The 21172-nt window shown below is 38.8% G+C and overlaps 1 protein-coding gene across 6 annotated transcripts in view; it reads left to right on the forward strand.

Moving 5' to 3' along the window:
* The window catches only part of trrap (transformation/transcription domain-associated protein), a 106988-nt gene that overhangs the window by 15274 nt on the left and 70542 nt on the right, over nucleotides 1-21172 (forward strand). For 4 of the 6 annotated variants that reach the window (XM_067430630.1, XM_067430632.1, XM_067430631.1 and 1 more), the window contains exons 22-40: nucleotides 1901-2052; nucleotides 3227-3426; nucleotides 3757-3974; nucleotides 4060-4257; nucleotides 4339-4599; nucleotides 5309-5470; nucleotides 5558-5654; nucleotides 6282-6403; nucleotides 6794-6964; nucleotides 9202-9270; nucleotides 11661-11681; nucleotides 12002-12121; nucleotides 13741-13860; nucleotides 13987-14151; nucleotides 14251-14432; nucleotides 16054-16252; nucleotides 18563-18691; nucleotides 19318-19584; nucleotides 20963-21169. In XM_067430630.1, the coding sequence (XP_067286731.1) occupies nucleotides 1901-2052; nucleotides 3227-3426; nucleotides 3757-3974; nucleotides 4060-4257; nucleotides 4339-4599; nucleotides 5309-5470; nucleotides 5558-5654; nucleotides 6282-6403; nucleotides 6794-6964; nucleotides 9202-9270; nucleotides 11661-11681; nucleotides 12002-12121; nucleotides 13741-13860; nucleotides 13987-14151; nucleotides 14251-14432; nucleotides 16054-16252; nucleotides 18563-18691; nucleotides 19318-19584; nucleotides 20963-21169 (3060 nt within the window). The remainder of the gene's footprint in view (nucleotides 1-1900; nucleotides 2053-3226; nucleotides 3427-3756; nucleotides 3975-4059; nucleotides 4258-4338; nucleotides 4600-5308; nucleotides 5471-5557; nucleotides 5655-6281; nucleotides 6404-6793; nucleotides 6965-9201; nucleotides 9271-11660; nucleotides 11682-12001; nucleotides 12122-13740; nucleotides 13861-13986; nucleotides 14152-14250; nucleotides 14433-16053; nucleotides 16253-18562; nucleotides 18692-19317; nucleotides 19585-20962; nucleotides 21170-21172) is intronic. The other 2 variants (XM_067430634.1, XM_067430635.1) reach the window with 1 other exon arrangement.

The following is a 21172-nucleotide window of genomic DNA, read 5'->3' on the forward strand; positions in this document are numbered from 1 at the left end:
CATTTATTAATATTAAATAGCATATTAATATTAAATAGCGCAAATACATTGTCTAGGTATTTGAGGTTGATTTGAGATTAATCCAGATCCACTTGTGTTGGTTATATTTAAGGACTATTACAGAACCATAAGAGACTATCTCATGTTTTTGAAAACCACGAACCACTGCAGCATATGTAAACACCAGTTTTGGTTTCTGGCTTGCTTCTCTATAAACCGTAACAAATCCACTTCCTTTTATGTGTCAATTTGCCCTCAATATGTGTGTGAGAGGGATGGGGAGGTTCAGGGGTTGGAAGAGGGATTCTCGTCATGTAATGAGTACTTGTCAAAGTGTAGTGTGTGCAGAAAGACATCGTCTTCCCCAGGTAATTAAATAGATCATCAGGCTGTAAGCTGTGCTCATCTCTTCCCTCCTGCCCACCCCCCTCTAATCAATCTCTCCCTGCTGTGCAGACGGGATTATTTACTCCAGCTAATGGCCTTTCCTGCTGCTCGTCGCTGCTTGAGAAAACGCAAACTGTCATTTCTGTAATTGTGTTCACTCCACAAAGATGGATGCTACCGCCGTTGTGCCGTCGCTGCTTAATTTCATTTGCATGCGCCCTGTGGTTGCTGCAGGCGGCAGCTGCTGTTTGCAGCCGCCCGGAGCCCAGCGATGTGTTTGGATCGAGACAGACAACAACTCATTCTGTCCCCCATAGGACCGGCCTTCACTCTCGAAGTATGCTCACTTCTTTCAATATGTGTGCGAATCCGTGCACAAGTGCAATTTGATTTAGACACCAGCCAAACTGAGTCGCCTTCCCATTTAATATGAAGCCGTACTTCGTTCCTGCGATCCAGGAACCCAGACATTTGTAAATGAGAGCTAATGTTGCGTAGTTCAAGGAAGTTCTCTACATATCTTCTGCCGTCAAAGACCGATTGTCTCCCATCAGCACTGATGGTTTCTCTGCAGCATGACTGCTTGATTAATCCTGCCCATATTTCTCTAGTTTCCAAGCATCACGGTGTTAAACAAAATGTAAACATTCAGACATGGTGTCAGAGTTCATTAGAAAGGGTTCGTAGGCTCATTTTCTTGATGCCACTGAAGAGGAGGAACAATTTAATGTTGAGGGAAAACTCCCAAAGTGTTTTAAAGAAAAACACATGCTTTTATATAATACACACACATTTTTATGGGCCAGGCCTCCACTGTAGAGGCCTTGAGCTTTTGAAAAATGACATGGTTTGTGTAGAGGGATCTCTTGGGAATAGAACATGTGTACAAGGTTGTGTGACATTTATAATAATGTCTCAACAAGGCAGAACAGCTCAGGACCCTCAGGAATTGTAAAACAGTGCTGTACTGAGAAGTATGGCCCTCTTTTCCTCAACCCGTGTGCCATTTATTTCACCTTTTCCCAGAGCACATCAGTATTAAGAGCTGTTTCTGGGGTTTCTGTCTTAAATTGACTTGCATGTCTGTCAGTGGTAACACTGCCTTGGCTATAATTCATTCAGACAGCCCTTTCTGTGGCAAGCTGCCTTCTATATTTTTGAATCTTATTAATTAGCTCATCTTCTCCCTCGACGTGTCTTACCACTTTAGCTTGTCTCTTTATAATTTAAGGGTTTAAGAGGCATCTAATCACTGCAGAATGTGTTAATGTTTGATGGGTCTTTAAGTGTCATCACAGAAAATTTCACTCAAGCGAGGGAGATTAGTGTCGTATAAATGTGCAACGTAACTTGAATAAAAATGATGTGTGAAGTGCGCGATCATATGTAATTTTGTGATGAGATTTTTATCACTTGAACTAGATTTTTGTGTTGTTAATGGGATGTATTAAGCCGTTTTTGACGTGCACGTTTGGCCCACTGACGCTTAATTCTGTTCTCCTGATGTATTTAGGCTATAGAGACTGCATTGGATTGCCTAAAGAGTGCCAATACTGAGCCGTATTACAGACGACAGGCGTGGGAGGTGATCAAATGCTTTCTGGTGGCCATGACCAGCCTGGAGGACAACAAACATGCCCTTTACCAGCTCCTCGCCCATCCCAAGTAAGACAACCACTTAATGTGTAACGCACTGCCGTCTGTGTGAATAGCTCAATATGAAAAAAAGATTTCCATTTATATTTCCATTTTGCATAATGGATCAAGAGAGTCACGTTGAACTTAAAAAAAAAAAAAGGAAAAACTAAAGAAACTAAATGCTATAACTTTAATGTAGTGATTTTGTTGTGTGTGCAAATATAGCATAGCCTACAAAATCACTACTTTTCATAACCTTCAAATTAATTTATATATATTAAAAATATTTATAAAAAACCCCCCAACAAAACCTATGAATCAAGGAAATAATCAGCATAGCATGATCAAATTAACCATTAATTGCAGCCTATTCTTGTGCACTCTGAGACTGAAATGCGCCTCTGCATTTTTCACAGTTTTTGCTATGTTTGCAGCTCCTCTGGGCCTCGTTCAGTCTGGCCGCCACTGTCTACAGTGTTCAAAGGGCTAATTACTCAGAGCCGTTTCTACTGGCTGGGCAACAGGGTCACATAACCGAGTCATTGATCTCCACGCTGAGGCTAATTGACTGTACTTTATCTGTTTACCCCAAAAGCCAGTCATACAGGCCCCTTAACTGAAATAACCGAGTGTCAGTTATATGGGAAGAGAGCCGTTGTCAGATGTCTTGATTCATGATATCTTCTCTCCCTCTTTCAGTGTGGCACACTGTGCTGGTCATCATGAAAAGGGCCTTTTTCAGAAGGCGGAATGCCCTCTTAATATCGCAAATGCCAGGCTGGATAATTGAGTCCCATTCAAGTGGCAGCGTTATGAATTTGAATTGATCTGACCGCTCTCTTTGGCTCAGTCCTCTCCCTAAGCCAAGCCTTTTAAATAGCGATAATGAAATGGAGCGATCCATCACCACTGCTACCGGCTTTGGCATTATAGAATGCAAGCTTGAGGAAGGATAAAACACTCACTCCATCACTGTGCTGCTATCAGCTGGGGTAAATAACCAAACATGAGACAAAATGTCAGCCAGACCCAAAGCCAGACTCCCATGGGGCTCAGCTGTCTAAACACAAAAAGCCTTTTATACTCGGTAATCAAATCAAATCGCCTGATTGGGTTATTCAACCTCAGGCTCTTGTAATGGAGCGAGTTCATGGATGCGATGCAAAATTAAGAGCCAAATCCCTTTGCTTGTTTTCGACAGCTTCACAGAGAAGTGGATCCCTAACGTGATCATCTCCCACCGGTACAAAGCCCAGGACACCCCAGCACGCAGGACGTTTGAGCAGGCCCTAACGGGGGCGTTCATGTCTGCGGTCATCAAGGATCTCAGGCCTAGCGCTCTGCCTTTCGTTGCCAGCTTGATCCGCCATTACACCATGGTGGCAGTGGCTCAGCAGTGTGGTGAGGAATTTTTTGGTCTGTGTGCTAATGTCATCCGTATTGAAGTTAAATTTTAACATTGCTTGAGATAGAAATACGTGAACTGCACCTGGATTATTTATCATTATATATGGCCTTTTAGGCCTTACTGTTACTGTATGTGGTCCTCCAGTTGCTTCACGGGCCTCGCTTCGCTCCCACGGCTCACGCCCCCCTCTCTGCTTCATGCCACATATAGTTTTATGACTTTTTGCTAAGCCGCAAAGATGCAAGATTTGATTTTCTGTCTGTGTGGGTGAAACATCAGAAGTGCACTCAGGTCATTAAATAACATTCTATTTTCTGCCCTAGGTCCTTTCTTGCTGCCATGCTACCAGTCAGGCAGCCAGCCCAGCACAGCCATGTTCCACAGTGAAGAGAACGGCTCCAAAGGCATGGACCCTCTCGTGCTTATCGACGCGATCGCCATATGCATGGCCTATGAGGAGAAAGAGCTGTGTAAGATTGGGGAAGTGGCACTTGCTGTCATTTTTGATGTTGCCAGCATTATCCTGGGCTCCAAAGAAAGGGTGAGGTTATCTCTAGATATTAGTTTTTTCACAAACCCTTTTTAGAAGATTTTCTGTTGAAACTCGATCTGGTTCTTTTTTTCAGGCGTGCCAACTGCCGTTGTTCTCCTACATAGTGGAGCGACTGTGCGCATGCTGCTATGAGCAGGCCTGGTATGCTAAGTTAGGTGGAGTGGTGTCCATTAAGTTCCTGATGGAGAGGCTTCCTCTGATCTGGGTGTTGCAGAACCAGCTCACTTTCCTTAAAGCCCTGCTCTTTGTCATGATGGACCTCACAGGAGAGGTACAAACACTTTCTAATGTCATTAAAACTTATTGATGGGTTACCTGCATGAACTTCTATATCCCATAATGTCTCTCTTAGGTGTCTAACGGTGCAGTTGCCATGGCAAAGACCACGCTGGAGCAGCTGTTGATACGCTGTGCCACTCCTCTAAAGGATGAGGAGAAGACTGAGGAGCTTCTGTCTGCCCAGGACAAATCCTTCCACCTGGTGACCCATGACCTGGTACGAGAAGTGACCTCCCCCAATTCCACTGTCCGCAAGCAGGCCATGCACTCCCTGCAGGTGCTGGCTCAGGTCACAGGCAAGAGCGTCACCATCATCATGGAGCCTCATAAAGAAGTGAGTATGATAGACTTCAGTATGATTATAGCAGGAATTTCTTTGCCGGCCCAGTCAGATTTTTACTTGCCCTGCTGACATTTTGAGCTTTTGAAAAATGTCAAAATTTACTTTGGCCCAGCCATTAAAAATGGTACATTTATATTATTAAAGACATTTTTATGTGTTAGGAAACAAATATTCCTAGTTTTTCTTATAATTTACAAATAAAAGTAGTTAAAACAAATTAAATTAATAATTTTTTTACATAATTGTTCTCTGCTAAAATAAAAACCATGTATTAATTAAAACTAGATGTTAATTTTTATATTTAAAAATGTAAATACGTAGGTTTGGCAATATAAGATGGGAAATTTATTACTAGAATTTAACTCCAATTCAAAAAGCAATGTTTAGGTCTGTTAGTTTGCTAAATAGTTATATTGATGAGGTTATTAAATCAGCAAAATTCATAGCCACAATTTTCAATATTTCACAGAAAAGCCAATGTTATTCTTATATTATATTCTGTTAGATTAGATAACACTAGACTATCCAAGTGGCCAGTCCATCAGTTTTCTCAGCATAAGCCCAGGGCTATCACACCATTCTTATTCTTAACTCCTGCAAGGAGTTGCAAAGAACTTCCTGCCTCTATTTAGGTTGAAAGAAAGGTCAACTTCTTGCCTCTATTTAGGGAACGTTTAAATCTCTTCTTATTTTCGTCCAGGTGCTGCAGGATATGGTTCCTCCGAAGAAACACCTGCTGCGGCATCAGCCCGCCAACGCTCAGATCGGCCTGATGGAGGGCAACACCTTCTGCACCACCCTACAGCCCCGCCTCTTCACCATGGACCTCAATGTGGTGGAGCACAAAGTCTTCTACACAGAGGTCGGTCTGAAACTCTGCACTGAAGTAAGTAATATGAATACATCAATGTGCTGACGCTCTTTGAACTTCCTTTCTGATTCCACACAGTTGCTGAACTTGTGTGAAGCTGAAGATGCTGCCCTGATGAAGCTGCCCTGTTATAAAAGCCTTCCTTCACTAGTGCCGCTACGCATCGCAGCTCTTAGTATGTGCAACTTTTTCCTTCACATATTCAAAGAACTGTTAAGAATCTGGAACCTGATATCAGTTTTTAAACGTTTAACCGAGGCAGAAACTCTGTGTCATACGAGTTAAACTCCTCACACAAAGTGCTTAGGAGGCCTTGGTTCTCAGCTGGTTGGACAATATTGTTTTTAGCATGTTGCTTAAGTAGTCCATTTTTAATTAGATTTAACTTGTTTTATTGATACTTTGTGTACTTAAACTGGAGTTCAAAAATGTTTTTTTCGATTTTTGCTTTTAGGATGATTTTGGTCTTTGCTAAAAAAAAAAAAAAAAGCTGCATGTATTTGATCAAATGTACACTAAAAAAAAATATTGTGACTTTATTAAAAATATATATTAAAATGTGATGGCAAATTTTCATCAGCCATGTCACATAAACCTTTAGAAATCATTTTAATATGCCAATTTGGCGCTCAAGAAGGATTTCTTTTTAACTTTTTTTTATGTATCGATAAACATGATATGGATAAATGCAAATTTTTCGGTGTGTGCCAAGTAACTGAAAGAAAATAATAAATGCTTACTGTATATTAGGGCCTGCAATCTTGTCAGTTGCTGTTTAACTCTTCCTTGTGTGTTTGTCCAGATGCTTTGGCAGCTTGTAACTACCTTCCCCAGTCCCGAGAGAAGATCATTGCAGCCCTCTTCAAGGCCCTCAACTCCACTAACAGTGAGCTCCAGGAGGCCGGAGAGGCCTGCATGAGAAAGGTCAGCCCTCTCCCTCCACCAGCCTCATTTCCTTTCTCCAATCTTTCTGTCTCTTCCTCTGCCCTGCTGCCTCTAATGAGTCCTGCCTAAAAAGATCAATACAGGATGGAGTGAAACAGGCTGAGAGGAAAATGAATTTGGCCGTGATGCATCGTCTCATTGCGGAAGGCTGGCGTGGCCTTTCTTTTTGCTCTGGTCTAGAGTTTTTCTGCTGCTGTGAGTTGACAGGACAGTAGCAAAAACAGGGTTTTAGGACGCCATTATCGTGTAGTCTTCCTTGTAGGGCATGTAAAAGCAGCTGTCTCTATTAAGCACCCATGGGCTGTTTAATGGCCATTTATATATGCATTGAAGTCTCAGTGTGTATTCATGTTCCTTTGCATTTTTCAGTTCTTAGAGGGAGCTACTATCGAGGTGGATCAGATCCACACACATATGCGTCCCTTGCTGATGATGCTCGGAGACTATCGCAGTCTGACGCTCAATGTGGTCAACAGGCTCACATCTGTCACGCGACTCTTCCCCAACTCCTTCAACGACAAATTCTGTGACCAGATGATGGTAAGTTAATACTTTAAAACAGTTTAGTGTTTGGGTAAAATACATCTTTAGCTTTATACAACCTAAAAATAATTTGGTCCCTTAGTTTGAAACAAAGTTTGTTGGTACTTGATGAAATATACGATATGATGAAAGGGAAAGGCCATGTTTTAACAAAAATGTTGATGACTATTGATTAGGGCTGGGTAAAAAATTATTTCTTGATTTTAATCAATTCTGATTTTGAACTCTGTAAACTTTGTAGCATGTTTCCCATAAAATAAATTGCAAAATGCATTTTGCTTTTGTTTCTTATATGAAACAAAGTCTCCGCTTTCAATTTATGTCAATTTTTTGATGAAATTAAAACAATAAATTCCACCTTGTCGGTTTAATGCAACATTAGCTTGTAGCGCCTCAGTTTGGAGCACATGTAAACCAATAATAACCTTTTCTTTACTATTAGTTACAGCACAAAATAAACATGAATGAACATCAGAAGGCATGTTAAAAGATAGTACAACTTACAGAAATCCGTATCACGTGTTGTGTAATCGCTCAATCGGTGTTTCAACCGCAGAAAGATGTCAATGAAACAGCTTGTAAACGATGTCACGTAATGTTACATTTACCTCAGAAAAGAAATTTAGTGCAAAAAAAACCTCATTAGTCAGCTAGAAAAATAATCTCTATAGATGAGCACTTTGCTAAACTTTTGCACTTAAAGGGATAGTTCACTTTGAAATTAAATTTTGATATGTTTTAGCTTACCTCATGGGCATCCGAGATGTAGGATTATTTGTTTCCCAGTAGTTTCAATTTTGATCATTTTAGGTCAAACCGTTCTTGTCTGTGCCGGTCTATGGTCACCACCTCAAAGATCATACACAGAGAAGTCCAAATTAAACAATCCCCCATCGTAAGTACACACTGATGGCCTAAGACACGAAACGAGCGGACCTGCATTATGTGAGGCACAGACAAGAACAGTTTGACCTAAAATGATCAAAATTGAAACTACTGGGGAAACAAATACTCCTACATCTCGGATGCCCATGAGGTAAGCTAAAACATATCAAAATTTAATTTCAAAGTGAACTATCCCTTTAATGCACTATTGCATATTTATAGTATTTTTCTTAACTTATTCTTCAATATTTAATGTATGTTTAAATCCTAATGACAGCCATTATTTAAATGTTTACAATAAAAGTGTATACATAATTAATTAAAAATGTTATATAAAGATATTATAAAAACTTGCTTATGTGTAATTATTAGCGTACAAATCAGTTTATTTGAACCTTTTGATGAAACAACTGGGATTTCTTGTATAGTTATACAGAATATGTTTCCCTTTAGGCCATGTACTTTACCTGATAGGACCCAATTAATTGATGTTGAATCAAATTGAAAGAATCAAAATTTAATCGACTTGTGAAATTTGTATCAATGCATGTATCATTTTTTTAAATTATATATATAGAATATATATAGAATATTATAATTTTCTATTGTTTATATCCCATTTTTCAAAGGGATCAAGATTACAGGAGATAATGGTAGAATACACTGCATCAGGGGTTTTCAAACTGGGGTCTGGGATATATATATATATATATATATATATATATATATATATATATATATATATATATATATATATATATATGGGAAAATGTATATATATATATATATATATATGGGAAAATGTATATATATATATATATATATATGGGAAAATATATATATATATATATATATATGGAAAAAAAAAAAAAAAAAATATATATATATATATATATATATATATATATATATATGTATATATATATATATATATATATATATATATATATATATATATATATATATATATATATAATAATAATTATATTCAAATAAATGAGTAAAGCAATCAATTCAATCTAAATAAAAAATCTGATAATTTGTATTAAATTAGATTACAAATAAATAACATAAAATGATTAATATAAATAAATAAAAATTTGATTTAAAATTATATAAGAGAGAATTCATACAACAATACATTACTACATTGAGTAGAACACTGTAACTGAAACTAATTTGTTTAAATGTATAAATTGAGTGTTTATGAAAGACCGATGCCTTATAAATTTTAGGATGGGGGTCCCTCACACAGGGATGATCATATTTGGGGATTCGTGGCATCTAAAAGATTGAAAACCCCTGCACTACATTATTCAGAGGACTCAATGTTTTTCCTGCTCTTGCAGCAACATCTGCGTAAATGGATGGAGGTGGTGGTGATCACGCATAAAGGAGGCCAGCGTAGTGATGGCAGTGTGAGTATAAGCTTGTTTTGATATTTTCGTTGAATACGCTGGGGTTTGTTGGTCTTTGATTCCAACAAAGGCCAGTATTTTGCTTTACTTTTAATTATATATCAAACTTTACAAGGGTGGCAGCCTCGTAATTTATCTGTGAGCGAAAGGGGTTTCTGCATATGGAGAGCTGAGATGAGCGCTCTGGACTCGACTCCCCCCTCCAGCCCAGATCGCCCCACTCAGACTCAGTGAGTGGCCATATTACAATCAATGATTGATTAGGCGCCATCCACCCCCAGGCCGCCTAAGTAACGAGCCGCAGAGTTCTGGATCCTCGTTATCTTGTTGGACAGATAACCTTGTAGAATAAAAGGTGAAGGGGGGGAAAAAGCCTTGCTGTTTCCACGCTTCAAAACGAGCTGCCATTCTTTCTGTCTCGTTCACGCCCTGCATTTCTCAAAAATGTATTATAATTAAATGCAAATTGGCCCTCTGTTCCTGCAGTTCTTAATATTCTTACAACAATGACAGAATGACCAGCCATACATGACAATGAGGTGGGGTCAGTCAGGTTCAGGTTTGGAGGGGTGGGGAGCATTCAGAACACTAGTTCCCGAAGATTAGTTTAGTCATACTGAGAAAAAGAAGGTCGATTCAGGGAGAGCGTACAGATTTAGCCTTCATGAGAACACATACTCGGAAAAGCTCATGCTGGGGTGGTAGCATTCACCATTGTTTGTTTTTGTGTAAAAATATCTTGACAGTGTCCCAAAAATAGTGAGATGATGCACTCCGGGCTCATGAAGACTGCATTGTTTTTCTGTGCCATTCTTTATATGAGGGCATTTTTATTCAAATTTATCTTCAAAATAAAAATTTGTGAACTTCATATTTTACCCCTAGGAACCCCCCATGAATATAAATGCTATTTATTAGGACGGCTAAGATTCTGACATTTATGAAAGTTATAAAAATTTTACCCCCTGAATTATTCTCACTGTAATGCAAAAAAAAGGGTTTTAATATGCAATATTGCAGCATTAGTTGTAATTTCTTTTAAAAACTGGAGTTGCTTCATGTTTTGCTGTTGTAGTTAGGGATTCACTGTTGTTAATACTGGCACCGGTGTTGGTACGAAATTGCGCTCATGTACTTGTTCTCATTAAAATACTCAAGATACAAAAAAACACAAAGAAATACCAGAACATATAAGAGAACAGAGCGCAGAATGAAGATATCTAAGATTGTGGATGTCTATGTTGTAAATGTATCTAATTTAGGGGTGAGCGATATAATCAAAATATTATATCATGATGAGTCATTTTATTTTATAATACTAATATGCATCTCAATATAGTTATTTTTGCTTTTTAAGTTTAAATAAAACTCTATTTGAATCACTGACTAAATACTTTACCAAGGAAATTAATAACAATCAATCACAATAATTTTGTTCATGAGCTGATAAAGTGAAGCATATTTAGTGGATTCAGTGCGCAGTCCTGACAATAATCAAAAAAATGTTTGACTGTTCCTGCTAGGTTTTGTGAGGTTCACGTGGATTATGTAAAATAATATATAATGTGTGTAAAGTATGTATGCGTATATAAAATATTATCTCCAGCATAAAATATTATTGAAAGTATTTATGCTACTTTCACCTGTTATTAAACTATGGAGTGATTACTCAGTACTTGTTCTCTGTCAAGATGTGTTTAAATGTTTAGAAACTATCATTGGTTTTGCAGTTAAAGGGTTAGTTCACCCCAAAAATGGAAATTAGCACATGATTTACTCACCCTCAAGCCATCCTAGGTGTATAGGACATTCTTCTTTCAGACGAACACAATCGGAGTTCTATTAAAACATGTCCTGGCTCTTACAAGCTTTGTAACGGCAGTGAATGGCAGTTTGTCTCCGTGTCTGTTTTTGAAGTCCACAAAGTACATCTGTCCGTCGTAAAAAATAATTCACATGGCTCCGGGGGTTTTAATAAAGGCCTTTTGAAGCGAATCGATGCATTTGTGTGAGGAAAAATATCCATATTTAAGATGTTATTAAGTAAAATAACTAGGCAAAAGGCAAAAGAATAACTGAACTCACACATACGCAGAGGTTTTGCTTAGCTTTTGGCCCTTTATTTAGCGCCCCCAATCCCCCCAATGTGGATTTTTTTGATGATGGACAGATAGACTATTATGGACACAGACACAAACACAAACTACCATTCACTGCCATTATAAAGCAACTTGAGTAAGTAACAAGTACACAGCCCAGAACGAAGATTTCTCTGCATAGAAATACACCCCCTCCACCCACCATTCACCTGAACCCATCTCCTCAATCCATACAGTGCTCATTATCCACACTGCTTTGCTGATTGTTTGTTGTCTCCTGTTCTGGCGCAGCCTGCCATGGAGGGTGTAGAGGTGAGATGGCGGTCTGCTGTGGGGTCTTCACTGGCTCCGCTCTCATTGTGCTTGTGATTACTCTGTGCTAGTGGAGTCTTTGTAACTGTATCTCTGTGTCTGTGGTATTGTGTTTGATCCTTAAGTTTCACATTTCTGAGGTGGTCCCTCTCAAATGAATCTGTGATGTTTTTTCAGGAACCTACCTGCCACTCTGACTTTCCTGCAAACGTTCCCCAACTTGTCACTGTTGATTATATATTACAGGAGGTAGACTTGGGTTTCCACTGCTGGTTATCACTAACAATCACTTTGATGCATTCCTCTGTTCACCTCTGCAGGAAATGAGGATCTGTTCGGCCATTATAAATCTCTTCCATCTGATACCAGCTGCTCCACAGACCCTGGTCAAACCTTTGCTGGAGGTGGTCATGAAGACGGAGAGGGCAATGCTCATAGAGGTACAAAAATGTTGGTCTAATCTGTAGCTTAAAGCAGCACTTGGCAACTTTTGCTCTCGGGGTCCCCCTACAGTTTGGAAAAATAATGTCCTCAACTACTGTCGTGAGCTCTGTCATCCTACAACAGGGGATGCCATCGCGCGTGCATTTGTTGACATGACAACCCTGATAGCCCTGAACTAGTGATGTGTGGGTCGTCTCATAACCCGCGGACCCCGTATGTCTATTTAATGGTCACGGGTGCGGGGCGGGTTGTAAAAATAAATACAGTGTTGCGGGCCAAATAACTTCATAAAAGTGGCGCCGCGGGTTTGGTGCAGCACTAACAGTTAACCTGAACACTGCAAGAGGAGTTCACATGCAGGTGTTCTTCTGGCGTCGCGTGTGAAATGTCTTCATCCTTGGTAACGTTCCAGTCAGTGGCATATGTTTCAGCATGTCATATTAATATAATTTCATAGGTTTTATTTTTTTCAAACGCCAAATAATCACGATGCTCACGTTTACAAGCCAGCGTCATTAGTCTATTTGTTACCGTTTTACAGAATCTATATAATATTTCAATTCAATGTTTCAGTGGTAAGTAATCACCATAACAAGCAGGACAGCATCGGTCGGGCACGCCTCCTTCAGCTCACGCCAACGAGCAATCGCTGGTCCATTGTTGATCCTCGTCCTGCCTTTAATCCCATCACTTTTTCGTTTCCTCTTATTGCTTTCCTTCAACAAAACCTTTTCTTTCTTATTTGTCTCTGCTGCTTCGGACATGACTATATTATCCGACGAACAAAGTTGGGCTCGCACGTCCGAACTTAAGAAAGTGTGGGTGTTGGTGGAAGTGACGTATATGCCGTAAAGCAGTCGAATTTTGTAGTTCTTTTTGTTCTCGGGTTACTACCCGAAACCCGAAGTTTAAAAGTACGATTAAAAACGATACAGACCCCATCAGGCTATGGCAGATGCGTCATTCAACCTATTGTAAGTCGATTTATCATCACAAGAGTCTTAAAAAATATATTATGAAGGTGGAAAAGTTACCTAGTGCTGCTTTAAGGGAATGCTAGTTCAGTTTGTTTGAACTGGGCCTGTTAATTAATTGCATCTTCATTTGTGGGATTATATAAATGTTGCTTATTCAAAGACTAATATGACAGATTTATGAATCATTGAATTGACTTTATTGAAAAACATTGTTTTTTTTTTTAAATTAATACATTTTCACCAAGTATGCATTAAATCGATCTAAAATAGACATTTACAATTTGTCAAAATATTTAAATATCAAATCAGTTCTTTTCTTTTAAACTTTCTATTCTTCAAAGAATCCTGAAAAAATGTTTCTACAAAAATACCAAGTAGCACAACTGATTTCGACATTGATATTAAGAAATGTTCCTTGAGCACCAGATCATTAGAATTTATAAAGGATCATGTGACATCGAAGACTGGAGTAATGGTGCTGATAATTCAGCTTTGCCATCATATCATGTGTCATAATATTATTGTTTTGATCAAATTAATGCATTTGTGAGCTTACTAATTTGAAAATGGCAATTTATACATTGTTAATATATTGTGGCTTTATGCAATCATTTTGTGTCTGTGTTATTACTTCACAGGCAGGCAGTCCTTTTAGAGAGCCGCTGATCAAGTTCCTGACACGTCATCCATCTCAAACAGTGGAACTCTTCATGATGGAGGCCACGCTCAACGATCCACAGTGGAGTCGCATGTTTATGGTGTTTTTCTTTTTTCCTTCTCCATACCTCTACTGTATTTTGTGTCTTCGCTAGAAAAAAATCTTGCCGTGATATGTTATGTGTGTATTATTTTCCTTCATCTTTTTTACCATTATTCATTTGCAGAGCTTCTTGAAGCACAAAGATGCCAAGCCACTTCGAGATGTCTTGGCTTCTAACCCAAATCGGTTTGTCCCTCTGCTGGTTCCTGCTGGCCCTGCTGCAACTGTGAGACCCGGGTCTCCCTCCACCAGCACTGCACGCCTTGATCTGCAGTTTCAGGCCATCAAGGTGGGCCACACTGTCTTAACAGTCATTTACTGTTAGTTTTGATGTAATGTGCTTGTTTGTTGAGCCTGAATATTAATGAGAATTCATACACTTCCTCAGATCATAAGCATCATTGTGAAAAATGATGAAGGCTGGTTGGCAGGTCAGCACTCTCTAGTGAGTCAACTCAGACGTGTATGGGTCAGCGAGGCCTTCCAGGAACGCCACCGCAAAGACAACATGGCTGCAACCAACTGGAAAGAGCCCAAACTTCTAGCGTTTTGTCTGCTTAGCTACTGCAAGTAAGTGTTTTCTTATTGGTGGTGCAAAAATGACATGCTTCACTAATGTTGTTGCAAATATTTTAAAGGGTTAGTTAACCCAAAAATGAAAATTGTCATGAATCACTCAACCTCATGTCATTCCAAACCCGTAAGACCTTTATTCATCTTCGGAACACAAATTAAGATATTTTTGAGCTGTGACCCCTCCATAGACAGCTAATTAATGAAGACTTTCAAGGTACAGAAATGTAGTAAAGACATTGTTAAAATCATCCATGTGACTACAGTGGTTCACTCCTAATTTTATGAAGTGACGAGAATACTTTTTGTGCGCAAAAAACTAATTCAATTTCTTCTAGCCTGTGTCAGACTCTCATGCTGTTGAGGTAACGTAAACAGTGCAGTGCTTCCAGAACGCAGGCTTGGCCGACGCTGTTCACGTGAGCACTACAACGTGTGCACAAGTCCTTCTGTTGTAGAACTAGGAAACAGTGCTAGAAGAAATTGTTGAATGAAGTTTTGTTTCTTTTTTGCACCCAAAAAGTATTTTCGTCGCTTCATAAAATTGAGGTTGAACTACTGTAGTCACATAGCCTGACAAGCCAGACCCACATCAAGATGTTTGGTCTGGAAACTCACCATTGACAGGGCTCAATCCGAGGGGCGGGATAAACGGTTGTCTTTCAAACTCCCTCTGCACGCGATAGGATAGCGCTACCACCAACCAGAAGGTGAAACAGAGCTTGTTGATAGATTAAACATTCGCTGTATCCAGTCAGCAAAACTCTGAACACATCTTTCCTTTTTAAGAATGACTTCAGTGCCGTTCTTTGTTCTTTTCTCAGAGAAAAGCTTAACTCCAAGTCTTCCGGAGGCGCGGGCAGAGCTGATTCGAAAGACCGCCGTTTGCCAGTTTCTGTGTTTACTAGAAGCACGCAAACGCAACTCGGCCATCGTAATTATGGCCCGCCCACCGACTCTATACACGATGTGATTGGCCCGGCAAGAGTTAGGCGAATACAGCTCAGAAGGGTATTGAGAGTTGCTAGACGACACTCACGGGCAGATTAGATTTGCTGCCGCTAGGGTGCGTCTAGATTTCTAGGCTAGTAGTCACATGGGCAATTTTAAGAAAAAAAGGGTAGTTTTTACTATCTTTCTGGGCCTTGAAAGTGTTAATAATAGCTGTCTATGGAGGGGTCAGAGAGCTCTCGGATTTCATCAAAAATATCTTAATTTGTTTTCTGAAGATGAACGAAGGTCTTGAGGGTTTGGAGCGACATGAGGGTGAGTGATTAATGACAGAATTTTCATTGATGGTGAACTAACCCTTTAAAGGGATAGTTCACTTTAAAATGAAAATTCTGTCATCCTTTACTCACCCTCAAGTTGTTTCAAACCTGTATACATTTCTTTCTTCAGCTTTCTTCAACTAGGGAAGATATTTTGAAGAATGTCAGTAAACAAACTGGAGCCATTGACTTCCATAGTATTTTTTTTTTCCTACTATGAAAGTCGATGGCTCCAGTTAACTGTTTGGTCCCTTTAGTAGTTAACTATCCCTTTAAGTGTTATTAGTTTGGAAAATCTAAAATACAACATTTTGATTTTGACACTAAAGTCATGCATTTTCCTTCAGACGCAACTACTCTGAGATTGAGCTGCTCTTTCAGCTGTTGAGAGCTTTCACTGGCCGCTTCCTGTGCAATATGACATTCCTGAAGGAGTACATGGAGGAGGAGATCCCCAAGAACTACAGCATCACGCACAAACGAGCGCTCTTCTTCCGCTTTGTGGAGTTCAATGACCCACACTTCAACGATGAGCTCAAGGCGAAGGTGAGGTTTATACCATTATACTGCTGTGAGATTTAACCTGCGAGGAGAAATAATGAATTTTGCCTTTGTGAAGACCTCTCATTTTTGATTAAGAGCTACCATGAGTGAGACTGACTGATACGACACGGACCTCTATGGTCAACATTGTAAATTTCACCTTTCTGTTCAGAGTGGCTCAGCTTCACGCTCTCTTAGCGTTGACCATCTAATGTGGCTAACAACCAGCCCCTGTTGAATATGTATGTTTGAGAAGGGGAAGGTGACAGGGACTGGCCGTGCATGACACACTTGGCTCTCAAAGGCACGTCTTCACCGCCATCTGAAGTCTTTGAAGAACGCTAATGAATATTTATCTGCAGATTACTCTAATAGGCATTGCTCATATGCTAAGGGGGTTTGCCTTTAATCATCCCTGGAGAAGATGGGAACTTTTTCTTCTAGCTCGGATGTACCAGTAATTCAGATGTTAACTTGATTCGGTTGCGTTTTCACCATCACTGAGGCAAAATTAAAACAAATCTTGCTTTTTGTTTTAAATGACAAAATATCACAGCATTTTTTAAATGGTCCCTTCTGTTTTTATTCTGTGAGCATCCTTATTGTCTAGCCCTGTGAAGGAGTGCTTATAGTGGGCGAGCTCTACCTGGAGTACATGGACCCACTGGTAAACGGGTCATTGTGGTGTTCAAGGCTGCTCTTCTTATTCCCACTTCATGTTTATTCATGTGAAAGAATTCCATCAAGTTTGAGAAAATGATCAAATGCCAGTTGATTAAAATGAACTGGATGTTCTCCTCCAAATGCCACCCCCTACAATGACATTGAGAAACGGTAGAAGTTCATTGGCGGATAGTCTTCACAGTTTTGATGGCTGAGGCCGTTCCTGCTCTGCTATATCACCCTCACAGCCAAAAAGGCATTGCATCCCAAACATTCCCCAGGAGAGCTCAGCAGCTGCACACTCTTAACAGAATACATGTTTAAGGTGATGTTTTCAGGCAGCTGGTGCCTTGGTGGTTTGGGCTGTGATGGATTGTGTAGAAAAGGATTTGTTGTGATCCATCACTCATGTTAACGGTAGAGGGGCTCATTAGGACGAGGGATAATGAAGCAACACCTGCAGCCCTACAGCACCAATGTTTGAATAAATCCACACGCTGATGCACACCAGCTACCAAACAACGCAATTATTGTGTCTGACTGGACAAACTATTGTCTCGTCTAAGTACAAAACTAGAATTATCCCATAGCTTAAATTGGTGTTTAAAGACACTAATTATATAACACAAAGAGGTGGCATCTGGAAAGTTAAGGTTGGAGGAATTAGGGTTTTTGAGCATCTAAAAACATGGTAACTAATAGCTGATGACAGTAATATGATCATCATCAGAGTGGTTAATAACAGTGAGCTTCCAGCTGAACTGAATCAGAGCTGCCACATTGTGCCTGTCTCTGTCTCTTCTGTCATTATACTTTTTAATGGTTTTATTTATGCCAGAGCTACCAAAGCAGCCCGAATTTTCATTTGAGGAAATTCAATCCATTTAGTATAATGCTTAAAACAATGATCTTATAATTCTATATTAACAATAATAATGTGTATATGTATACTAATAACATTTATTATTATTATTTTTATTATCATTTTGATGATGATGATGGATGATTAGTAGTAGTAGTAATAGCAGAGGCGGACAGCAAGTGAAGCATTTTTACTTTCTATTCAAGTACAAATGTACTTTATCATTTTTTCTTTGGAAAACTTTTACTTCACTACATTCAAAAGCGTAATGACATATTTTTTTTACTGCCCTACATTTTCATAAATAAGTTTTAATATTAACTTTAATACTTACATAAAAAAATTAGTAATTACTTTCTTGTACTCAAGTAAAACTGAAATACTTTTACTTGAGTTAAAGAAAGTACTACATTTATGTAATTAAGTATTAAATGATATTCAATATGAAATTTAGTGAAGTAAAAAGTACAGTATTATGCTTTAGAATGTTGTGAAGTAAATGTTTTCCAAAGAAAAATACTCAAATAAAGTACACACGCTTGAAAAATTTACTTAAGCAGAATAAAAATACTTTGTAGTAGTAATAAATCATTAATATAAACAATGTAAATAAAACAAATGCCATTTTGCCAAATGCCACAAAAAAAAAAAAAAAAAAAACGCATCTATTTTCTCTTTTTTTTTCCCTACAAGATATCAAACAAGAATATCAAAGAACTCGGAATGTATCTGTTTATAGATGTAAATAAATAAATGTTGCTTGTCTATTATTTTTGTCCATTGTCCAGGTGTTGCAGCACATCCTGAACCCAGCCTTCCTGTACAGCTTTGAGAAAGGGGAAGGCGAGCAACTCCTTGGGCCGCCAAATCCAGAGGGTGACAACCCTGAGAGCATCACTAGTGTCTTCATAACGAAGGTAAAGCCTATCCAGCAGCTCCAGACCAGCTCTTTATCGAGTCACTTGTTCATTAAGGATGACCTCTGGCTGTTATTCACTGGCGGAAATATCAAGGCCACACTAAAAGCCATAGTGTTTTTTAAACTGACCCAATGAGGCACATAGGTGAAGGTTAAACGCCTTTTTTTATTTCATGCTTAAATTGATTGTTCACTCCCCAGGTGGCACAGCAAAAGTGGCTGCCAACTACTCCGGGTGTGTGTGTCCATGGTTTGCTGTGTGTGTGTGTGTGTGTGTGTGTGTGTGTCTGTGTGTGTGTGTCTGTGTGTGTGTGTGTGCGTGTGTGTGTGTGTGTGTGTTCTCTACTCACTACTCCTAATGTTTGTTTACTAAGATGAGTTTAATACAGAGGACACATTCTGAGTATGTGTTACTATACTTGGCCTTCACATGTCACTCTCACTTTCAAAGAGCAAACCAGCCAGTCTGTTTGTTCCCAGAGTCTGTTTTATTTCAACACCTCCAGCTGGAGAGGAACTTGATTTTGAAATAAATGTTTAAATCTGCTGTACATCACAGCCATTTCCTCACGACACAGTGAGAAACAACACATCTTTTAGTATGGTCTTTTATGCATCTTTTAGGTACTTGACCCTGAGAAGCAGGCAGATTTGGCAGACTCATTGAGGATCTACCTGCTTCAGTTCTCAACCCTTCTGGTAGAGCACGCCCCTCACCACATCCATGACAACAACAAAAGCAGGAACAGCAAGCTGAGGCGTCTCATGACCTTTGCTTGGCCGTGCCTGCTCCCCAAAACATGCGTGGATCCGGCCTGCAAGTACAGCGGCCACCTCTTGCTGGCTCACATTATTGCCAAGTTTGCAATTCACAAGAAGATTGTGTTACAGGTGAGCATGCACCTGATTTTCAGATGCCTAAAGTACTATGAATCGCCTTTATCTGATTTTGTCCGATTTAACACAAAATATTGGTTTAAAATAGTAAGAGAAATAGTTTCTTTAACAGCAGATGAATCTGACGTGGAGAAAAAACAGCAAGCCTATGAAAATTATAATAATCATATTTAGTATAATCTCCAGCCGATAATATCAAATAGGATATTGGCAAAATGTACAGTGCATTCACAAAGTATTCACAGCAATTCACTTTTTCCAAAAAAAATTGTTACATCCCTATTCCAAATGGATTAAATTCATAATTTTGTTCCCTCAATTCTACAAACAATACTCAATAAAGACAACGTGAAAGAAGTTTGTTTGAAATCTTTGCAAATTTATAATTTTTTAAAAAATAAAATAAAAAACACGTAATCTGAAATCTTTAGCCTGAATGGCAAGGGTCATGTATGGAGAAATCCAGGCACCGCTCATCAACAGGCCAATACCATCCCTAGAGTGAAGCATAGTGGTGGCAACATCATTCTATGGGGAAGTTTTTCTTCAATCTTTTTGTGTGTGTGTGTGTGTGTGTGTGTGTGTTTGTTTTAATAATATTGGAAAGACTTCAAACAAACTTCTTTCCCGTTGACATTATTGGGTATTGTTTGTAGAATTGAGGAAAAAAATAATGAATTTAATCCATTTTGGAATAAGACTGGAACATAAAACTTTCCGGATGCACTGTACATTTTGTACAAATATAAGTACAAATAGGTTGTAGAGTCCAGATGTTTCTTTTAAAAGGCCAAAGGGTTTTGTGCATCAAAAATGCCTTTGAAAATATACTCTACCATTTCAGGTTTTTAAAGTAAGTTTCTTACAAAGGCTGCATTTATTTTATCAATAAAACTTTAATAATATTTCTCAACATTACAATTTATATTATTTTACTAGTAAACTGTTTTCTTAAAGTAACTTGTTTTTTTATTTTAAAATGTAGTTGATCATTTTCATGACAAAGCTTGAGAAAAGTTTTCTAGAAAAGCTTTATATTTTTATGAAATGTTTATATTTGAAATAAAGCTGTTGTGACGCACTTAATTCCTTGCTGAATAAATCTTAATTTCTTTGTAAAAACAAAATCATATTGACCCCAAACTTTAAAATAGTAATGTAAGTCAATAGTTCTCATTTTATTGACACAATTTAAAAAATCATTTGTTTCTTTATATTATTGTGGTCACACCATTTGATTACAAACCCAAATTGCTTACTTACCTTAGTATTTCAAAGGATAGAGCATTTGCTACTTCAAGTTATTTGGGGAAGTCGCTTCAGTCAGCTACTGTGAAATGCTGTTAAACGTCAATGTATCTGTTCTGTTCAGGTTTTCCACAGTCTGCTAAAGGCTCATACTATGGAGGCACGTGCCATTGTTCGGCAGGCCATGGCAATTCTCACACCTGCTGTACCTGCTCGGATGGAGGACGGTCATCAAATGCTCACGCACTGGACCCGCAAGATCATTGTGGAGGAGGGCCACACAGTTCCCCAACTTGTTCATATACTTCATCTCATTGTACAGCACTTCAGAGTA

The sequence above is a fragment of the Pseudorasbora parva genome, chromosome 21 (genome assembly GCF_024679245.1).
Source record: "Pseudorasbora parva isolate DD20220531a chromosome 21, ASM2467924v1, whole genome shotgun sequence".
In the NCBI taxonomy this organism is placed as follows: Eukaryota; Metazoa; Chordata; class Actinopteri; order Cypriniformes; family Gobionidae; genus Pseudorasbora; species Pseudorasbora parva.